The sequence below is a fragment of the Lathamus discolor genome, chromosome 2, assembly GCF_037157495.1.
Source record: "Lathamus discolor isolate bLatDis1 chromosome 2, bLatDis1.hap1, whole genome shotgun sequence".
NCBI lineage: Eukaryota > Metazoa > Chordata > Aves > Psittaciformes > Psittacidae > Lathamus > Lathamus discolor.
Genome location: NC_088885.1, coordinates 84,277,360 through 84,296,768, shown reverse-complemented (window position 1 = coordinate 84,296,768; position 19,409 = coordinate 84,277,360). Strand labels below are relative to the sequence as shown.

The following is a 19,409-nucleotide window of genomic DNA, read 5'->3' as shown; positions in this document are numbered from 1 at the left end:
AGAAGTCTGATTTACACATCTTTCATTTGCACATACCAGCTTGCAAGCATTATTAATAAACAAAAAAAAAACCACCCTTCAAATGTTAAATAGTATATAACTGGCTAAAATCTAAGCCAGACCTTTCAAAATCATAAAAAAATAAAAATTAAGAAGTCAGCATAAAACTTTAAAGCATATATGTGTAAAAGTCATAATAACCCGATGATGACACCAGCTCACCCACCCTTTGTTCTTCTATTTCTTGCCTATCTGGGCAAAATACAGTTTTAAAGAGGTTTAGAGGTTTTGGTTTGGTTGTTTTCCCACCCCTAGAAGAGATGGGGAAAGTTAAAACTTGCTGATTTAGAGGCTGTACTTGAAAGCCCTTATTTTAAAGTGCATTGAAAGTTTTCCACCACGCCAAATCCTCAGCCCATCATTCTTCCTTTAGCACTCTGATAACTTACAGCTGTGGGATACTGCACATTTTACTTTGTTCTCCTCATTACTGCAGCACTTGATGCAGCTTTGTTCACTACAGATTGACATAGATTTAAGGAGTCTTTCACCAGTAAAAACTTATTTGTATATAATTTGCATGTACACTCTCAAAAACAAAGCCATTCTTAACTGGTTTTTTCATTGATTTGCTAGCACTTATTCAGATTAAACAGTTTATTATTTAGGTATTGACTAATTACTCTTTGTTATTCTAGATTATTACAAATTTTCTCCTTTAGCCTCATTTCTTCATAGCAATGATACACTTCAAGTTGCAACTGCTAGATAATGTTGGAGCTTTTCCCTTCCCCTCCTGTTTTGCCTTGTGTTTCACATAAACAGACTGTGTCCTTTTCCTCATGCCCCCATATCAAAGGCTGTCATATCACATACTGAGAGCAAATACCCTAAAATGAAACTTAAACAAGATTATGTACAGTGACCAGCAGTCACTGACCCTTACCTGGCGAATATTCTCAGTTGTGATGTGTTTAAAAAGACTAGATCTAACGAAGAAAATGCACACACCAGTTAAAGCAACTTTTTTTCCCTCCGTCACAAACACTTTAGGTTTCTTTTTCTTTGTCAAATGAGAGGTCATTCCTGTTTCCAGAAGGCCAAATTGCTCTATAGATTCAAATTAAAGGAATATTTAAAACCCACTGATTATTTATTCAAATAAAAGTTTTCTAAACAAACAATTCAGTCATCATTTGTGTATCCCTTGAGTCCCAGCCCCTGGGAACCACCCCATGGGACTACCCACTCACAGCATGCAGCATCCAGAATCCTCACAGCACAGTAAGAACTATTTAATCTAATTTTCTTATTCTCACATCAAAAGCCTTTTATTTCTATTAACTTATTTCTTTTCTATTCCTTCTAAGCAAAAGTTCAGGATTGCTGAATATGCTGCTCCCACGTTTAGGCTGTTGGTAACACTTGTAAAGAGTCAGCAAGTAGCAGCAGTGTCTTCGGTTGAGGTGGAATGGAGGAGGGAATAAATATCTTAAATAGTGGTTTTGGCCATGTTACTCCTCTGATACTAGTTTTCTAATGTTCTTCTACAGTAAAATTGTGTTCATACACATCTTATTGAGATACTGCAACAACAGAAAGATCAAAAAGTGAATTGCTGACACCAGTAGTTAAAGGACAACATTCAAAACAATGCAAAAAGCGCCAGGTCCCTTACCCTTTCTTCTTTCAGGCATGTGACTATGTGCCCAAAGATCCCTATTTTTGGATCAGGTGGCCACCCGTAAGTCCCCCTCCCCACACTATAGGCTTTCCCCAAGAGTGTGATAATATGTGGGCACTGGGGAAGTAAACAGAATGAGCAAAAGGGAATTCTGGGATAATGGCCCTACTACACATCCTGCAGGCCTCTTGGGGCCATTGGTAGCAGGACCACTTGGATGAATGGTCAAGTGCCAAGAAATATGAAGAGGTTCTAGGGAACACTGGTGGCGTGACAGGGAGGGGCAGAGCACCCGTCACTGCTCAACTCGCATTAAAGTCATCTTTTGACTATTGAAAACCATTGCTCAGCCCCCCCCGACAAGAGCTGCTGGGCTCACAAGGGAATACTTTGCTGCTGCATACAAGCAATATGTGGAACTGCACTGACAAGCTTCAGTAATTTTATCAATCCTCATTTCATGATCAATGATTGGTGTCCCAATACAACCAACCTTGATCTGCCTTAAGCCCCAGCACACAAGAACTTTACTAGTTGCTTTTTCCTTACACACTTGCTCAGCACAACTATTACACGCTGCTGGAGAGCCCAAGTTGGTTTACCTGTACCCATTGTCTCCACATCTTGATAGTAGAACATCAGATGACGCAGACCTCCAGGGGCCAGGAATTTGTCAATGCGCTCTATCTGTTTGAGATCATGTTGAGATTATGCATAGCATACCCAATATTAAAAGGCTTTTTTTGCATTAAATACAGTCACAGAACTTATTGTGCTAACTATAACCACTGGAAAGCAAAATATCTAATCAATTTCAAAATCATCACAATAGGTTCTGAAAGTAAGGACACTTTCATTCAATTTAATTTCAAACTGCTGAGAAATATGTTTAAGAGAAAACTAGAGTAATCTCAGACACGAAGTCTGATAAATATCTCACAGAGTATAGTAATATCAATTCTAAAGCACCCTATGAGTTTCACTATCAAGTTCATCAGATTACCTGGTTGCCATCAAGAATTTCATCTTCTACTTCTGCTTTGTCCAGATTCACACAGCAGGCAATGGTGTCCAGTAAGTAGTCATGCCTGCCATCCAGCCTGGCACGTTTAGCCTCCCTCTCTTCCTTGAGCTTTTGCTGTTACAAAACACAAAGTGGACAATGAATAATTCACAATCACAAAGTGGACAATGAATAATTTGAAATCTATTTTGAAGACAAAAATAGAAATTCTAAACTTTCTTTTAAAAGGTAAAGCTTATTACATTCCTCCATACTTATGGTTTATATTCTTAATATAAATATTCACCAATATTTCACAATATTTATCACACAATATCACACAATATTTCACATTATATCATCACAATATATCACAATATAAGTAATCACAAATGGTTATTTCTATAAGCTATCCATTACAGTTTCGCAGTTGACTCCCTGGGTTCTGTTTTCAGATTTAGCACAAAATCTCTATCATCGGTCTTTTGTGCAATACTATTTGCTGAAATCCTGGGGCGGAGAGGGAGGAGAGGGAGGAGAGGGAGGAGAGGGAGGAGAGGGAGGAGAGGGAGGAGAGGGAGGAGAGGGAGGAGAGGGAGGAGAGGGAGGAGAGGGAGGAGAGGGAGGAGAGGGAGGAGAGGGAGGAGAGGGAGGAGAGGGAGGAGAGGGAGGAGAGGGAGGAGAGGGAGGAGAGGGAGGAGAGGGAGGAGAGGGAGGAGAGGGAGGAGAGGGAGGAGAGGGAGGAGAGGGAGGAGAGGGAGGAGAGGGAGGAGAGGGAGGAGAGGGAGGAGAGGGAGGAGAGGGAGGAGAGGGAGGAGAGGGAGGAGAGGGAGGAGAAGTGTGGGGAATGCTGTACAAGAAGCTGTGCCAGCAGACCTGAATGAAAGCACGGACATTCTGACCCTCATCAGCTGTAAACCATGGGAGTCAAGAGGAGTCAAAGTTAGATCACCGAGATAATCTCTGAGAACTGTAGACATTGAAACAAAGAAGCTACTGAAGACAAAGATGTAATGCTGTAGCCAGGACTTTCCCAGGAGCTAATGAAAGTCTCCAATGTGGACTGAGGGGACAAAAGAATGTGTGTTTAAGGGAAAATGGAAAGTAATAATATAGCAGAAAGTGGTAACAGATAAATGTGCTTATACATCCAAGAACAAATAAATTGTTCAAGCAAAAGCACGTGAACAATAATGTGATTGGTTGAGAAAAGTGTATGATGTTGCAAAAGGTACTAAAAAGAAACTAACAGATACTAACAATTGCTAACCACTAGGCAGGGGTCTATAAAAAGCCCATGAGCGCATTCAATAAATGATTTTGGTTGCATCACAACTGGAGTCCATGCCTCAGCTGCCACAGAGAGGAAGAGGTATTTTATGTGTACAGCTCCATCATTCTTCAAGTTATTTTCAACACCCTAAGTCCTTAGTCCCAGATTTTCAAATCTATTCATATATGATCATCAAGATCGGATTCAGACCCATCTTTGTTATTTGTGGAAGATATTGTAAGCATTTTCTAATAAAGACAGATGCTGCTGGAGGGAACTGAGGTTTCATACCTTATCTCTTTGATATAATGAGAAGTAAAACAAGCCACAAGCCCCAAGGTACACAAGTGTTTATAAATGTGCTTAACTATAGTTATTATACAATTCTTCAAGCAGTATGCCTACTCTTCTAATTAAATTGAATTCCCGTGTGTAATACACATCATTACATTAAAGACAAAATAGCCTTCTGGAATAGTTACTGGTATTGTTGTGCTTGTGGATTACAAGATTTAATATCATTTCATTTCCAAAAGAAATTTAGAATTATGTTTCAATGGTGGTAAATTCAATCTTTATTTCCCCAGTGATTATGGGAAAAAAAAAAAAAAAAAACAACTAGTAACTGTTTAAAGTATGCACAAGTGATTTATCCACCAGCCTCTGCAGAGGCAATAGAACTTGCTTAATACACTTTATACCGTTATGTAAGCATCTTTCCTACTTTCTGGAGGAATTTTCAAATATTTGGTAAACTCATAATTACTAGCACACTTTCATAAATGCTGAATGTACTGGAAATGTTTTTCCCTGTGAAAGACAAACATACACAGACACACCTGATGAATGCAGTAGCAGACTAATTTATACATGCACTTTATGCCATTTTACCTCTGTCATTCCCTAAAGCAGTCACCACTTTCGCAAAAGTGAAATGTCACCACAGGATTGGCCTTTCCTACATGTTCTCAAATCAGCATAGAAATTTTCCCCCTAGTTAGGCACAAAAAAAGCAACCATTTTGGGCTGAATCAGCTTCACACTAGATTATAACAGTAGAAACCTAAAACTGTTCTTTCAGTAATATGAGCACAACTGATGATTCATCTTTAACATAAAAAATACAACCAATACTTTGCCAATTAGCTAGCTTCTATTTTATCTAGCAAAAACCTCTTTGTTTTACTAACTACAGAGAATACTTCTATATTCTGCTGTGTTTCCAGTATAGAACTTCAGATATATTACTACACAAGGTATTCATCTTATATTAGTTACCAGTTCCCAACTCCACCTATACAGATGGCCCCGTAAAATGTTCATAGTCTCCATTTCTTCTACAAGTTGCTATTTATGTAGGCTGAAATCATGAGCACCTTCTCAAACTGGGAAATCATGCCCCAACGTTTGTTTCGGTTCTTTTAATGTTTCCAATCATTTAATTGCAGTCTCTCAAGCTCTATAACAAATACAGTAGCTACTGTGTAGTTGTTCACATAGCATTGTGCAATATTTTATGTCTAAGTCCCACAACAAGAGCTTGTTGTTAATATGTCACAAAACCGTAAAAAGCCAGTTAATTTAAATTATTTTAATGAAGTTTACCTAGAGAATGTAAGGAATTTTTAACTCAATAGTAAAGGTACAGTTTTATGATTGTTAAAGACATTCACTTGCATTTATCACGCTATTTCTGAAAGGCATTTGCATTGTTCCGGTGGACATCCAATTGCTACACGTTACATGCATGTTTTTCTTGATAGCTGCTACAACGCAATTCAAGAACACATCCTGCCTGTCTTGCTTCCATATTTTGATGATCTGCCATTTCTAAAAACTTCTCCCCAAATGAAGTGTTCCCCAATCACAAATTCTCACTTTTCACTTGTTGCAGTCAGATGAACACAATTCTGCCTCACTTTTAGGATTCAGTTGTCCCAAAAAAAAGTTGAAGAAACTTAACTTCAATGCTTTCAATAGTTTGTCATTAATTTAAAGTTTTGAAAACACTCAAACTAGACTGGAAGCTGGTCAAAATACCAGTTTCCTTTTGCATACCACTGAAAAAATAAATCTTTAAGGTATTCTTTAGTTAAGATTAGGAATCTCAATGAACAAATTGCAAGAAAATGTTGAGCTTTCTACCTCTCATTCTTTCCCTCCCTTCCATATTTAAGAGGCAGATGTAAATAAGCAAAAGTCTCATAAAGGAATAGTAGATTTCTATTCCAGATTTGTTTCCTTTGTGATTTTTGTCCAGTGATGCATTTCAGGCCCTCAGCCCTTTTGTATCAACCAGAACTGCAGTGAAGGAATTCACCAACCTGTTCCAAAATTCAGTCTTTGGACTTCAAGACACTAAATTTAACTACCCCCACATACTTGCTTTAAACCAGCAATGTGGTCATGGCCTAGGAGTTTCTGTGTATTTGTATTTTATATGCTGTAGGATTCACTACAGAAGTACATATCCCCAGACAGCCTCTGTACAAAGAAAAAAACAAACAAAAAAAAAAAAAACCAAGCAGGCAGTTTTATGTAATTTGAATTAACAACATTTTATAGAACACTGGAAGACTAAGATTTGAAGATGGAAGGATTGCTAAAACAGAAGCTATCATTCATGTAGGTAAGGGAAGAGTTGAAGGTAAAGGCAGTAACACTTACATGCAAACCCTGAAAAGTATCAGCAGAAATTCTGATCAAGGTCATAAAACAAAGACTCCTCATAATGACCCATGAGTTTGGAAAATCCAGGTGGAACAGTAGTTGCAAAAGAAAAACACTTTCTCACTTAGATACATGGGAGGAATGTCCAAGTTTAAATTATACTGCTTTACCTCAGCTCTTGATATAAAGAAGAGCAGCACTGCCACATTTAGTTTTGTGTTTCTTTTCTGCCTCTTAGTTACAAATGTACGAAAGGTCATCCTTTCATACACAAAAGGTGTAAGCCCAAAGCTAAACTAATTAACTGAAAATTACTTTTGATGATTAATCTGGTTATAATAAGTAACTTGGTTTATGTCCCATAAACCCTTAAAACTTCTAATAAAAAAAAAATAGCACAGAAAATTAGACATCTTCACCTGAAGCAGAATAAAGGGAAGATTCCTAAAGCCATTTTAGCATACTCTTAAACCCATAGACATCACATCATTAATCTGAAACAATAAGTGGGGATTAAGTATGTTTGGGTGGTTTGTTGGGGGTTTTTTTTAAAGTATTTTCTAACTATTACAGGAGTGTATAAGTATATGCATTTAAGCAGAATGTACTAAAATATCAGATGTCAGAGGTGCTAGGGGTCCTCCTTTTGAAACAGCAGACTTAGAAACCAAATATTGACTATTGCCAACTTCTCCATTACAGTGGGCAGTTGCTAGTGTGCCTGCAGACATTCTAAATAGAGTTAGCATGAATGTTTAGTATGCGAGTCATAACTGCACAAGTTAAAACTTGTTTCTGAGCACAGTTTATTCAGCAATGCTGCACTTGGTTGTCAGAATACCATTCATTACTGAATTTAGACACACTCAGATCAAGGCCTGATGTATGAGCAATACACTTGAACTTTATCGGGAAGTTCAATAATAAAAGAGTCAAAAAGTAAGAGTACATTACTGCTAATTTACTCTTACCCAAAATCTATCAAAATTGCATTCCTCTGTCTCTCCTTTAACTTGTCTCTCATTTTACTATAATGTTTTATATTGCCTAAGTATTGCTCATTGATTTCCCTGTGAAAGTAAACTTCCAATCATTTTACACTTTCCAAGCACCCTGAGTTTTCAACAGACACACACCTTTTTATTCACTCTTCTCCAAAAAAACAAATACCCTACAGAATTAGTGAAAGCCCCTCAAGTGACTCTTTAGTCTCAAACATCAAGCAGAGCTTTCCAATTTGTTATGACATTGCATTAACTCAGGAATAACTTGTTCAAATAACCAGCTTTTAAAATTAGCTTAAGGGTCTTCGTGGCTTCTATATTTTATTACCGTTTCTTAGTGCTATGTAGTGTCCTCAAATCTCCATTCTCATTTTACAAGTATGGGAAAAGTAAAGATAAACATCAGTTTTCCTTGGTGGCAGTGGCCACCCCTGTTTTGTTGGTAGATTTAGCATCAAACTCTTTCTTGCACTGGTCTAATGATTGTGAAATTATACTATTACCAGACCAATGCAACAATACAGACAAGATACAAGTACCACTAGTCAAATGCGTAAGTATCTCCAAATGCAAATCTATGTTTCAAAGCCTTGATTGATACCCTAGCAATTAACTTATAAGACCAGCTACACAAAAAAAAAAAACGTACTTCTCGTGACAAATACCTGTCCCGAAATATGTTTTGCTTTAAAAGGCAAAGTTTATCCACTTTTTATTGTTAGAATGCTTTTTGAAACCAATATTAGCCACTTAAACCATTTCAAAACAGGTGTTTTCATACCCCCCCTGCCCTCTCATTTTACACCTTTATTCAAACTCTGCAGTTACTACTCTCTACCTAGTCCAAAGTTCAGTTTTCCTTACCTTTATAACTCTGCCAATGCTCTGTTTCCAAAGATGCTTTCTTCCAGCTCTAAACATTGTATTATTTGATACAAGCATCAGGTACTGTTTTTCAGCAATAAGCCTTAAACCATGGAGCAAGCTTCTTGTTTCATTATTTTGTGCTCTCCCTCCAACCTTTTGTTCTTTTTTATTTAATTTCACATCTGTAGGAACACCAAAATAACTCTAAGAAAATAAAAGAAGGCCCTAAAAAAGTCAACAACTATTAACTTTAGCTCTGTATTTAAAATTCAGTTCTAATGTGCATTTAAATTACTTGAAACGTAAATTGGACTCCTTTAGAAACTAAAGGTCTCTAACCATCAGAGTTTACTGCCTGTAGATTAGGAGTTGAAAATTACTGCTACCAAGCACAGTGTTGTTAAGGTGATATTGTTTATATGCAAACACCACTCAATACAATTCATCATGTTGAAGGGCAACATAACCATTTGCAAAAGTAAATTTTATAACTGCTTATCTGATTTGTGTTCAGCCTTCTTAAGCAATCCTCCTGTCAATAGACATCTTTTTCCTTATCACAGATGACTATTTAAATATATAGCAACAACAGTCAAGCAGCTTTCAGATAGCTTTTACCTACAGACTTCTAAATTACCCAATTTTCCATTCATATTTTTGTGCCAGCACACTCAGTCTTGGTTATTTTTCAGTTACACGATGGTTACTTAATACTTCTTTTTTTTCTCCAGCAAGGAATGTTGAGATTTTTCTTCTTAAAATAGCCTTATTTTTTTCCACTTCAGTGACAGAATCTAATCTGATGTTCTCTTGAAAATGCCAAGAAAAACAAACTAATGATCCGATATTAGGAACAAGAGAAACAAAATGTTTTACAGCTATTTCAGGCTTAATATGTCCCTAAATATTTCTGCTTCCACTCATACCAATGTGAATTATGTCTAAAATCACTTGACAACCTCAATGTTGATAAACATCTCATGAGTAAAAAACATTTTCCCCACATTATCTAATTTTCCATACAGTTTTCCCCACAGTCAAATCTGATTGTGTACACATGTTTGAAAGAGGAAGACTGAAAAAAATTGCATTTAGTGCAAAAGTAAACACCCATTATTTTTTCCAAACCCTTAAACATGCAAATAAATGTTACACATATGGTTAATTCCTGGACATATTCAGAACACCGAGGAATTATTTACTAGCCTAGACATCTAGTCCAACCCTCTAGTCCTTCATGGGATCCTGTCTAGTAGGTCCCTGAGGAAGTTAAAAATCTACTGGCCTGAGATGTAAGTCTGTGACACTACTGGTTGTCTTGCTCACTTCTTTCAGGGTTTTTAAACTCCACAGCCACATCATTGCTGAAGTCAAGGATTCCCTCAACCTCCCTATCTTCAACTGGTTCTTTCTTACTTGTGAGTGGCAAGCCCAGCAGAGCTGTCAGCTTATTTATCATCTGCAGAAATAAATAGTCTTCAACAGACTCCAGAAATCTCAGTCATTTAAGTAACTTGGAATGAGAATTTTACATCAAGTCAGAGGCTGGCAAAATTAAAATGACTGGGAATCATAACAGAGAATATTCTAACCTGTGAAGTAGACCCATATATGTGTTAATATCAAATAATCACAAATCATTAACTTACACAGAAAGGCTCTTTACAGCTGTAAAACATCTTCAGTCAGCTCTCAGCAAGAACCTTTTAAGTAGACTGCATTTACAGTGCTAGATGATATACTGTTCTTGCTTAGAGTCATGGAAAGATTTTGATGCTTATGGAAAGCAACTTCCTGTGGTCTTTCAACTCATTATGTGTTAAAAAAAAGAAAACTGAAAATAATGAAGTGATTGAGACAGTACTTTACTGCCATTGTCAGGTCACTGTTGTTCTCCAGTCAAAAACCAGACTTCCTGCAAAGCCAATTTAGCACACCATTAATACAACCAACCCAGAAGGCTAAGCAGCAACCTTCTGGTCAGCAACCATATGCAAGATATCACCTGCATTGCTTCTTTGCCTTACAAGTCACAAAAGCAAATAACACTCAGGCTTAAGTCTGGCATAACTGGTAACTGCTGAAATGGCTATAAAAATAACACTTCAGGAATTTTCTTTACATCCACAAGAGTATTAGTTTGAATAGTGTTTCACGGCTATGCAAACAGGCCAAATAATCCAGGCTCATTTTAAAAATTTTTAATGGAACAGTTCCTGCTGAGGCAAGGTCATGTAATCAATAACTTAACAAAGACTACTTGTTTTATCACATTATTGGATTTAACACATCACAGAATCACAGAATGGTTGAGGCTGCAAGGGACCACTGGAGATCATCTAGTTGAACATCCCTGCTCAAGCAGGGTCACATAGAGCATATTGTTCAGGATTGTGTTCACACGGCTTTTGTGTATCTCCGGGGAAGGAGACTCCACGACATCTCTGGGCAACCTATTACAACCCTCAGTCACCCCCACAGTAAAGAAGTTCTTCCTCATTTCCAGGTGGAGCTGCCTGTGGTTTAGTTTATGCCCACTGCCCCTCATGCTACCATCTGGCTTCACCAAGATGGCTGGCTCCATCATCTTGACATTCTCCCTTCAGATACTTATATACCTTGATTATATCTCCCCTTCTTTAGGCTGAACAGACACAGCTCCCTTAGTCTTTCATCACAGGAAAGGTGCTCCAGACTCTCAATCATTCCAGGAGTCCTTCACTACACTTGCACCAGGAGCTTCATGTCTCTCTTGTACAGGGGAGCCCAGAACTGGGCACAGTACTCCAGGTGAGGCCTCATCAGAGCTTACTAAACAGGGAGGATTACCTCCCTCACCTGCTGGCAATGCTCTGCCTAACACAGCCCAGGATACCATTTGCCTTCTTGTCCGCAAGAGCATGCTGCTGGTTCATGGACAGCTCATTGTCCACCAGGACTCCCAGGTCCTTCGCCACAGAGCTGCTTTCCAGCAGGTCAGCCCCCAGCCTGTAGTAGTGCATGGGGTTATTCTTCCACTGAGGCAGGACCCTGCACTTGCCTTTGCTGAACTTCATTAGGCTCCTCTCTGCCCATCTCTCCAGCCTGTCTAGATGCTTCTGAATGACAGCACAACACTCTGGAATATTAGCCACTTCTCCCAGTTCTGTATCATCAGCAAAGACTTACAAAAACATTTTTATCATTTGAAAGAAGTTTTCTTGCAGTTTTAATCAGCTTCAAAACAAAACAAAGAGAAAACCCTGCCCTTTTACCCTTTATTTTACTGGTGATTCACAATCCGATCTGTGATTTTAACACCACAGATGCTCCAGGAGTCTAAGATCCATGGTGAAGTTGCATTCTTTTGAATAATGTAATACATACATGAAGGAGGATATGCAATCTTGTGTTATGACTCAGCATTGTCAGATTAATATTAGCCTGTCATGTGTCTCTGGATACTCTTAACTGTGTTCAGCTCCCTACAAAACAGTAAGCCAGATTTGTGGTAAATCACCATTATGCAGATCAGTAAAAAACCATGAAGAGCAGAAACAATTGCATCAGAGTGAAGCTTTTTAAGTTAAAATATTAAGTAGTAATATTAGTTTAGGAATTATGAAAGTTCATCACACAATGTCAAAAGACTTTTTAATAGTGTTACACTGCACAGCTTCAGCAACGTTTCTTTTACTATGGGTAATTACAGGTAGTAGCCAGCTACCATCTAGTGGTTAAAAACTGAAAGAGTGCTTTACTTTTATGCTGGTTTTGATGAGACCAGTCTATATAGAATTTGGCAACTGAAATTGGCCTTTACAGAGATGACCACTTACACATCTCAAATGAAAATACACACTGAATAGAAGTGGAGGAATTTAAAGAAAAGCATATCCTACTCTGCTGTATTCTCTTCATACAACTGCAATGATAACAACCAAAGCTATTTTTCTCTGTCACTGCTAAAGTTCTTAGCAGTCTAAGTCAAAAAGGGGATTCAGCAAGTCTTGGGTTAGAACTAGAAAAATATAACATACATTTGGTACACATATGCATGTATACATGCACACATGCACACACTGGCTATCCCTACAAAATAGCTCACAGATTCCTATACAATGCTGTTTTATAGTGACAATATTATAGTGACAACATTTCATTATAGTGAGAACATATGAAGACAGTACTGTGATACCACTTGCAATGAAAGTGTAAATGATGGTCTTTGGTAGCTGCTGTCTAGCATTAAACAATAAAAAAAAAAAATCTCTTTGCCAGCTCTTTCATGGCAAACAAAATATCACTGTAATAACAGCTCATGGATTAATTAAGTTTTTGCTCATTAAAACTTAGAAGTAAAGGGTTTCTTTTCCTCCTTGCAGGCGCCACCAGGAAGCTAAGATAGGGTGTCCTTATTAACTTGGCAGAATATTTTTTTAATTCAGCATTTTTAAGATTAAATCAGGGTTGCTCAATATCAAGTCATGCATCCTAAAAGTGAGCTCTAAACTCATATTCATACTCACAGAGCTCCATATTTTTTTCATTAATTGGTGTTAATTTATACCTCAAAAGTTCAAGGACCAGATCTTCAGAGATTTCCCTGGTGTGTTTGGCTTTTTCCTTAGGCAAACGCATAGTCCATCTTAGAACCATTGTCTCAGCAGTCAGCAAGGAAAGCTAAGAGTCTTTTTATTTTCCATATCGTTAAAAGAGAGTATCTCTCAGGTCAAACTGTATATTAACCCAAAGCTTAACTAGAGTGGTCATGAAATTTAAGCTGTCCTTTACCTCCAGTTAGACACAAAATTTTGCCATGATTTAATATTATTACCACTTCCTTTAGAAAGAAATTATCAAGCCTCCTACAGCCATATATTTCTACATATCAGTAGACAAATATTAGTCTAAACATCAATTGACTTGAAAACTGTCACATCCTTGTGAGACCTAAATTAGAATACAGCGTAACTTCCTTTCTAGTTGCCTATGGACTGTTTTTAATTGCAGTTAAGTCTCTGGTCCTAGGGAAAAAAAAAAAAAAGAAACAATTCTTGCAGTTTCATGCAAGAAATCTGAGCCACCTGCCTAGTAAAACACTGCACAGCAGGTATTCTACCACTTCAAGGGTTTCCCACTGCCCTGAATTCACACTGATCTAGTTGACCATGCCTCTGGATCACTGTGTAAACTTGTTCACAGTAAAAATACAGTTGACATTTCTTTTGATCCCTAAGAAAGGGATTCTCTTACCTGTTTTACAAAAGGCCTATTTTTAGTTTAAGCAGTCATGCCTGCACAGCTGGGTAGCTAGTACTATCAGAACACCAGATCCAAACAGCAACACTGAAAGCCTGACAGCCATCAAATACTGTGATAACAAAGTGAGGCTTGTGCCCTGATCTGCAACCCTAACTATTGTATGATTCTATGACTGTTGATCTGTTCATTCAGGATTCTAAGCCACGTTATTTTACTGCCTCAGGGGGTCACATTTGTATCTTATTAGTAACCATCCCCAGATTTATTTTTTTTTTCCCCAAAGTGTCATTCTTGATAAAAATAAAGCAACTGCTTCCACCTTACTCTTTGCTATGTACACAGCTACAAGAAGCTGCTGAACAAGAATTCTGCAATGGAGCAGAAGTAGCCGACACAGAAACTTCTCAAATAGTGACTTATGAAGCTTGCCAGCAATCACAACAGAGGACACAAGTCCTGGAACAGATAATACTGGGAGGGTGGGGAATGTGTTTCCTGTCTTAATTGTTCTGAAAGGCTTTTCCCATCTAGATGAAGACACTTATACATCCAATTTCAAAACCATCAGAAGTTTACTTTTAATGAGCTCATCTCCAGTAATTAGCTAGCTGTAAAAAGGCTGTATATTCACATGTACATTTTTATAGCATCTTGAGTGTTTTTACTTTACACTCCAGTACTGAGACTTTGGCCATTTGCATTAGATGGAGACCTTTCAGAGATACTTTCCTGCAGCTTGATGGACCTCTTGGTGAAGCAAGGAGCAATCTGTCAACTCACTACAAACGCATCAGCATCAAATGTGATTATGTCACCTCTCAGAGTAATTCTTCTGTACTCAACACATTCATTTTTATAATGAAAATATAGTTCCACTCAAGAGAGCAAAGCCTCCAAAAGTCAAGGCAAATATTTCTGTGTCAGGAGGAATTTAATACCTCTTAATACTATACAATCCTCTGAGTATCCCAGAAACACAACAGCATGTGAGCCAAGCTGTTATTTCCCACAAGTGCTGGTGTTACCATGCCCAGTTTTGTTGTGCAGTTAAACTGGACAAGTTGCAGGCTCTCAGCAGTCCAACTGCATGGAGCCAAAAAGGAGGCAGCACCATCCCCTGTCCACTGTTCAACCCTAGATCCTCACCCCAACACCCTTCTGGTATTTTAAATGCCTACTCAGAAACCTAGGAACAGTTATTTGCCAATAACCAAGCACTTCTCTTCACATAAGTTTGGTGTTACAATAAGTATAGTTTTCAAAATTCAGTATTACATAAACAAATACTGAAACCATTCAGCTCCACAAAAGTGGCAATAATGCAAAGTTTAAGTTATCATGGGCTTCCAGGCTATACATGGGTAGCTCACGCCTACATGGCATACATTCCTATTGCATCAAAGAGGAATTTACTCGTTGGCAATAAATGAGACTTTTCTGGAAGCAGCAGCACCACAACTACTGACTGCAGAGACACATGCTAGAAAGCAGGAATTGTTGCTGAGCAACAGGAGCTGTGCCATTGCTGTTTCTTCAGCTTTCCATCTCTCTCTTGTATATTCAGAGTGGAGGAGATGCAGGATACCCTGCAGCTGCCAACCTTATTAAATCTTTCTCCTTCTGTGGTACATTATTATTTGTCTTGAAGTGTTATTATTCTTGATGTGTTTGGAATACAACACATTGTTTGATCTAGATTAAGTGACAGATCTTCCTAATTGTAAATATTCTGCATATTAATTGCAATGATTACCTAATCCTTCATTACCACAGTTCTTTCTTAAAGAATAGGAAGCATTTCCTGTGCCTAATAAGCAGATATATTATCTGGCTACAGAAAACAAATCAATAGGGACCTGTGACATTATTTTAGCCAATCACAGCTTGCTTGTGCCTAAGAAAAATCCTTCTTTCCCTTCTAAACATTTGATGTCATGCTTTGTCCAAATACATATATCAAATGCAATCCATATTTATATATTGCTCTACCATCACTGTGTTCCCAACAAGACAGTATACTTGACTTTTTGTTTTCTTTTGATTAGAAATGCCTGTCAGAAAATTAGAGAAGTCTACCCATGGTTCTTACGCTAATGCATTGGTTCCTCTTTCCATTGCTGCATATTCCTGTAGCTTCTTGTAGTACCCTCCTAGTGACAAAAACAGAAAGCAGCTTCCCCTACCCTCCAGCAGGTTAGCTGTTGTCAGACACTGTTAAGATTACTTTGGCCATCTTATACTACAGTAATAGCCGTCACATGCAATTTGCTGTGTGCTTTGATATTCAGTAACTGTATCTAATGGTTTGCCTACTACCAGCTACAAGGGGATACTTTTTAATCTGATCAAAGATATCCAATCATCACTTAAAAAAAAAAAATACAAAAAATAGAAGCACAGAAGTAAAAAAAATTTCTCCCTTTACTGAACGTTAAAGAAGCCATTCCACTTGTTCATCCACTCTTTCTTTCCGGTTCCCACACCTTAAACTATCACTTGCTGCAACTTTGCATGGATCCTCAGAAAGACAAGAATTATGCAGCTTTCTGCCCCTGTTCAGTTTGATGTACATTGCCGAATGCAGGAGTTTCGTTAGCAATAACTCCCTGGCTTATAACTGCTGCAGCACATGTGCATGAATTCAGCAACTTACAGCAACCTGCCTCTGGCAGAGGCTGAACACATGGATCTCATCTGTATTTGGTTGTTTTGAAACAGAAACACCAAGAAAGTTTAAGAATAATTTCCTACCAGGACAGTATTAAAATTATGGCATTTAGAATTAGAAAAAAATTGTATTTTTTGGAGAGGAGAGCATTTTCTTTCTTTCAATAAAGCTACTACCAAACAGTTGCCACTGTCTTGATCATTTTCCTATGTTTTCACTGATACATCAAATGTTTTTCCCTGTTTACATTACTCTACACCTGGTATTGAGCAATTCTTAGTGTCCTAATTTTGTTTTCCTGGGTAAGTGCCAACACTGGAGAGGCATTTGTTACATATCTCCCAATATTACTTTACAAAGCCACTGTACATCTACCAGGGAAGCAATAAAAAAAGAATCTTTCTTTCCATGGAGGCTATTGTGCCTGAGCATCCCCAAATTTAAGGTAGAATTAAGGTAGAAGTGTTGGTCTGTTTAATAAAAACTCCCATTAAGGCAGGTCACCCTGTACAATAGCAACATAGCTTTGTGCTTTCTTGTCCTGAGTGGTTAAGCCGCAAATTGCTCAGGTATGGCAAGAATCCTCCTTCATTTCTATCTTCCCCAACCCCATTCCCAGCAAAATATAGGCTGCTAAAATGTAGGAGGATATTTTTGGTCACTGAGAAGTTACATCATCAAGCCTTGTTCTAGAAAAAGAGACAAAACAAGACACGTGTACTTACTAATATGGACTTAATGCCCGAGTTGCATAAGAGAAAAGTTTCCAGCCCATGAAACTGTCAAATACTATCAAACAGCACACATTTTAGAAAAGTTCTAGCTACTTGGTCTCATAAGCACATATCCATGAAAGCAAAATGAAAAAGCAGTGAATTCTGAACTGAATAATGCTATGATCAAAATTTGAATGGATGTTAATAAAGAGGTAGAGGCTTCATTTTTATCCTTAGCTCCATGTATCAGCCAGTTAATTATATTGATTTATCCCTTGCAAACCAAATAATGTCTTTCTATAAAAGTTTAAGGTATTCTAGATAGATGGCTTTGTCAGAGCACCAGGCTGATTCCCTTTACCTGGAAGTTTTGTTTCAGTAAGGATACTTCCTGATTAATCAGCTACTTTTATGAGAGACAGGCACGATGACCTGTACAGAAATATCAGCCCAAATGGTTTTGAAATGTGTGCTGGAAACTACTGAGAAAAAAAGTTAAGAGTGGGGTGTGTTTGTATTGCTGTAACATCACAGAAATCTAACAGAAACAACCATCCCAGAATCTAGTAACTACACACCCCACTTAGCACTTAGTAGCAAAACACCATACTGCAGACTTTCTTGCTCTTAGATACATTGAGGACTCAGCCAAAATGCAGGGAAAACAAAGAACTTGCAAAAAAAAGTTTCATGAAACATTAACACTGGAGAGGGTGGTGTATAACTGTGTGCTCCAACTCAACAAAGCTCATAACAGAATAATACTCGGGGTAGACTTGCACTGCGAGGCAGGAAGCAGGATTTCTCAGTGCACTTTGTATTACTCCTCTTTTCTCATTGCGTGTCTCAGGAGCATTCTCTGCCACTGTCACTGAAAGAAGAATCTGAAGTGTTTCCGCACCTTAAGTCTTGTCACAAGACAAGTAATTAACATTACAAACGGCTCCCTCTTGTAAATACAAGAGCTCAGGCTTTGTTTCTAAATAACAATCGTTTATTGCACCACAGACAAATACACCTTCTCAGAGGAGGCAGCAGGAGAAATTACCCCCAGTTGCCTTCGACCAACGTACACAGGTATCTCGGAACAACAAAGAGATGCCCAGTAACCGCTGTGTCACACAGAGTGGGCACATTAGTGCGAACGGCCGCTGAACCCTAGTGCCTCTCGGGAGCGCCCAGTCCCACAGAAGCCTAGTGGAAGCACTCTAACTGGAGAGGGGCAGCTCCAGAGCTCCGTGCGCCACACAGGTCCCGACCGGTAGGAAGTTCATCCTACCCGCACTGTTTCCCCTACTCACGAATCCCTCCCGAGTCGCTTTCAGACATGGGAGCTTCCCTCTGCGGCCACGGCCGCGCTCCCCTTCACTCTCGTTTGCCAGCCGCCTCCCGCCCCGCAGCACTGCCCTCACCGCCCGGACCTGAGTTTCCGTGCCGCTCTCCGGCGGTGTCGGGGACCGTCCCGGCCCGTCGCGGCTGCGGCCCGCTTCGCTGAGGCGCTGCGCCCCGGGACCAGAGGGACCCGAGGCGGCCGGGCCATGCCGCTGCCCCATCGCGGCCTCCATCTCCTGGAGCCGTTGCCATGGCGAGGGGCCGCCATCGCGGCCCCCCGCCGTTGGGCTGTGATTTTTTTAACTACCCTTTCCAACCCGCGGCCAGCCCCGGCTCCCAGGGAGCACGGGCTGCAGCGCCGGCCGGAAAACCGCGGCAGTCGTTGCTAGACGGGAGTCGGCATCACCGGCTCCTTCCGTACAGAGCGAAGCAGGCGCCGAACCCGCAGCGACTCCGAGTTCCCCGGGGCCGTACAGACGCGTGAGGGCCCCTTGCCAAGGCCGCTCCCAGCCATCTCCCCGAGCAGCTCCTGCGGATCCCCCAGCAGCCACCCTATTCCGTTTATATTGTTAGTGACAAAAACCTGAAAAACCACACCTTGTTACCGAGCTAAAAACTTGCGTCAAGAGCAGCCGTAGTATTCAAAGCATAGCAAAAATAACCTGACCTTTAGCATCTCGTTTTCAGCAGCTCCCAGAAACATGTATTTATGCACTCCTCACCACTAGCATTACTGCAGGAGACGGGAGAAATAAAAGCTTCGAATGCTGCTCTTTTAACTGCATGGCAAAAGGGCAATGAAATTCAATACACCTAGGTGCCACAGGTGCACATAATGCATCTTTCTCCTAATTGGATAACACAGTAAGGGTTGCCTTCTTAAATGACCAGAGAGCATCCTTCTGGCTAGGTTTCCAGTGCTTCTTACTTTCATAATGTAGCAGTGAA

General features: G+C 39.3%; 1 protein-coding gene across 1 annotated transcript in view; it reads right to left on the bottom strand.

The window, feature by feature from the left end:
- DNAH5 (dynein axonemal heavy chain 5) overlaps window positions 1-19,201 on the bottom strand; it is a 127,466-nt gene extending 108,265 nt beyond the window's left edge. The window contains exons 1-5 of the mRNA XM_065667603.1: window positions 19,129-19,201; window positions 8,499-8,683; window positions 2,688-2,822; window positions 2,287-2,371; window positions 947-1,110 (exon numbers count right to left, since the gene is read on the bottom strand). Coding sequence (XP_065523675.1) covers window positions 947-1,110; window positions 2,287-2,371; window positions 2,688-2,822; window positions 8,499-8,576 — 462 coding nt within the window. The 5' untranslated portion in view covers window positions 8,577-8,683; window positions 19,129-19,201. The remainder of the gene's footprint in view (window positions 1-946; window positions 1,111-2,286; window positions 2,372-2,687; window positions 2,823-8,498; window positions 8,684-19,128) is intronic.
- Window positions 19,202-19,409: the final 208 nt, after the last annotated feature.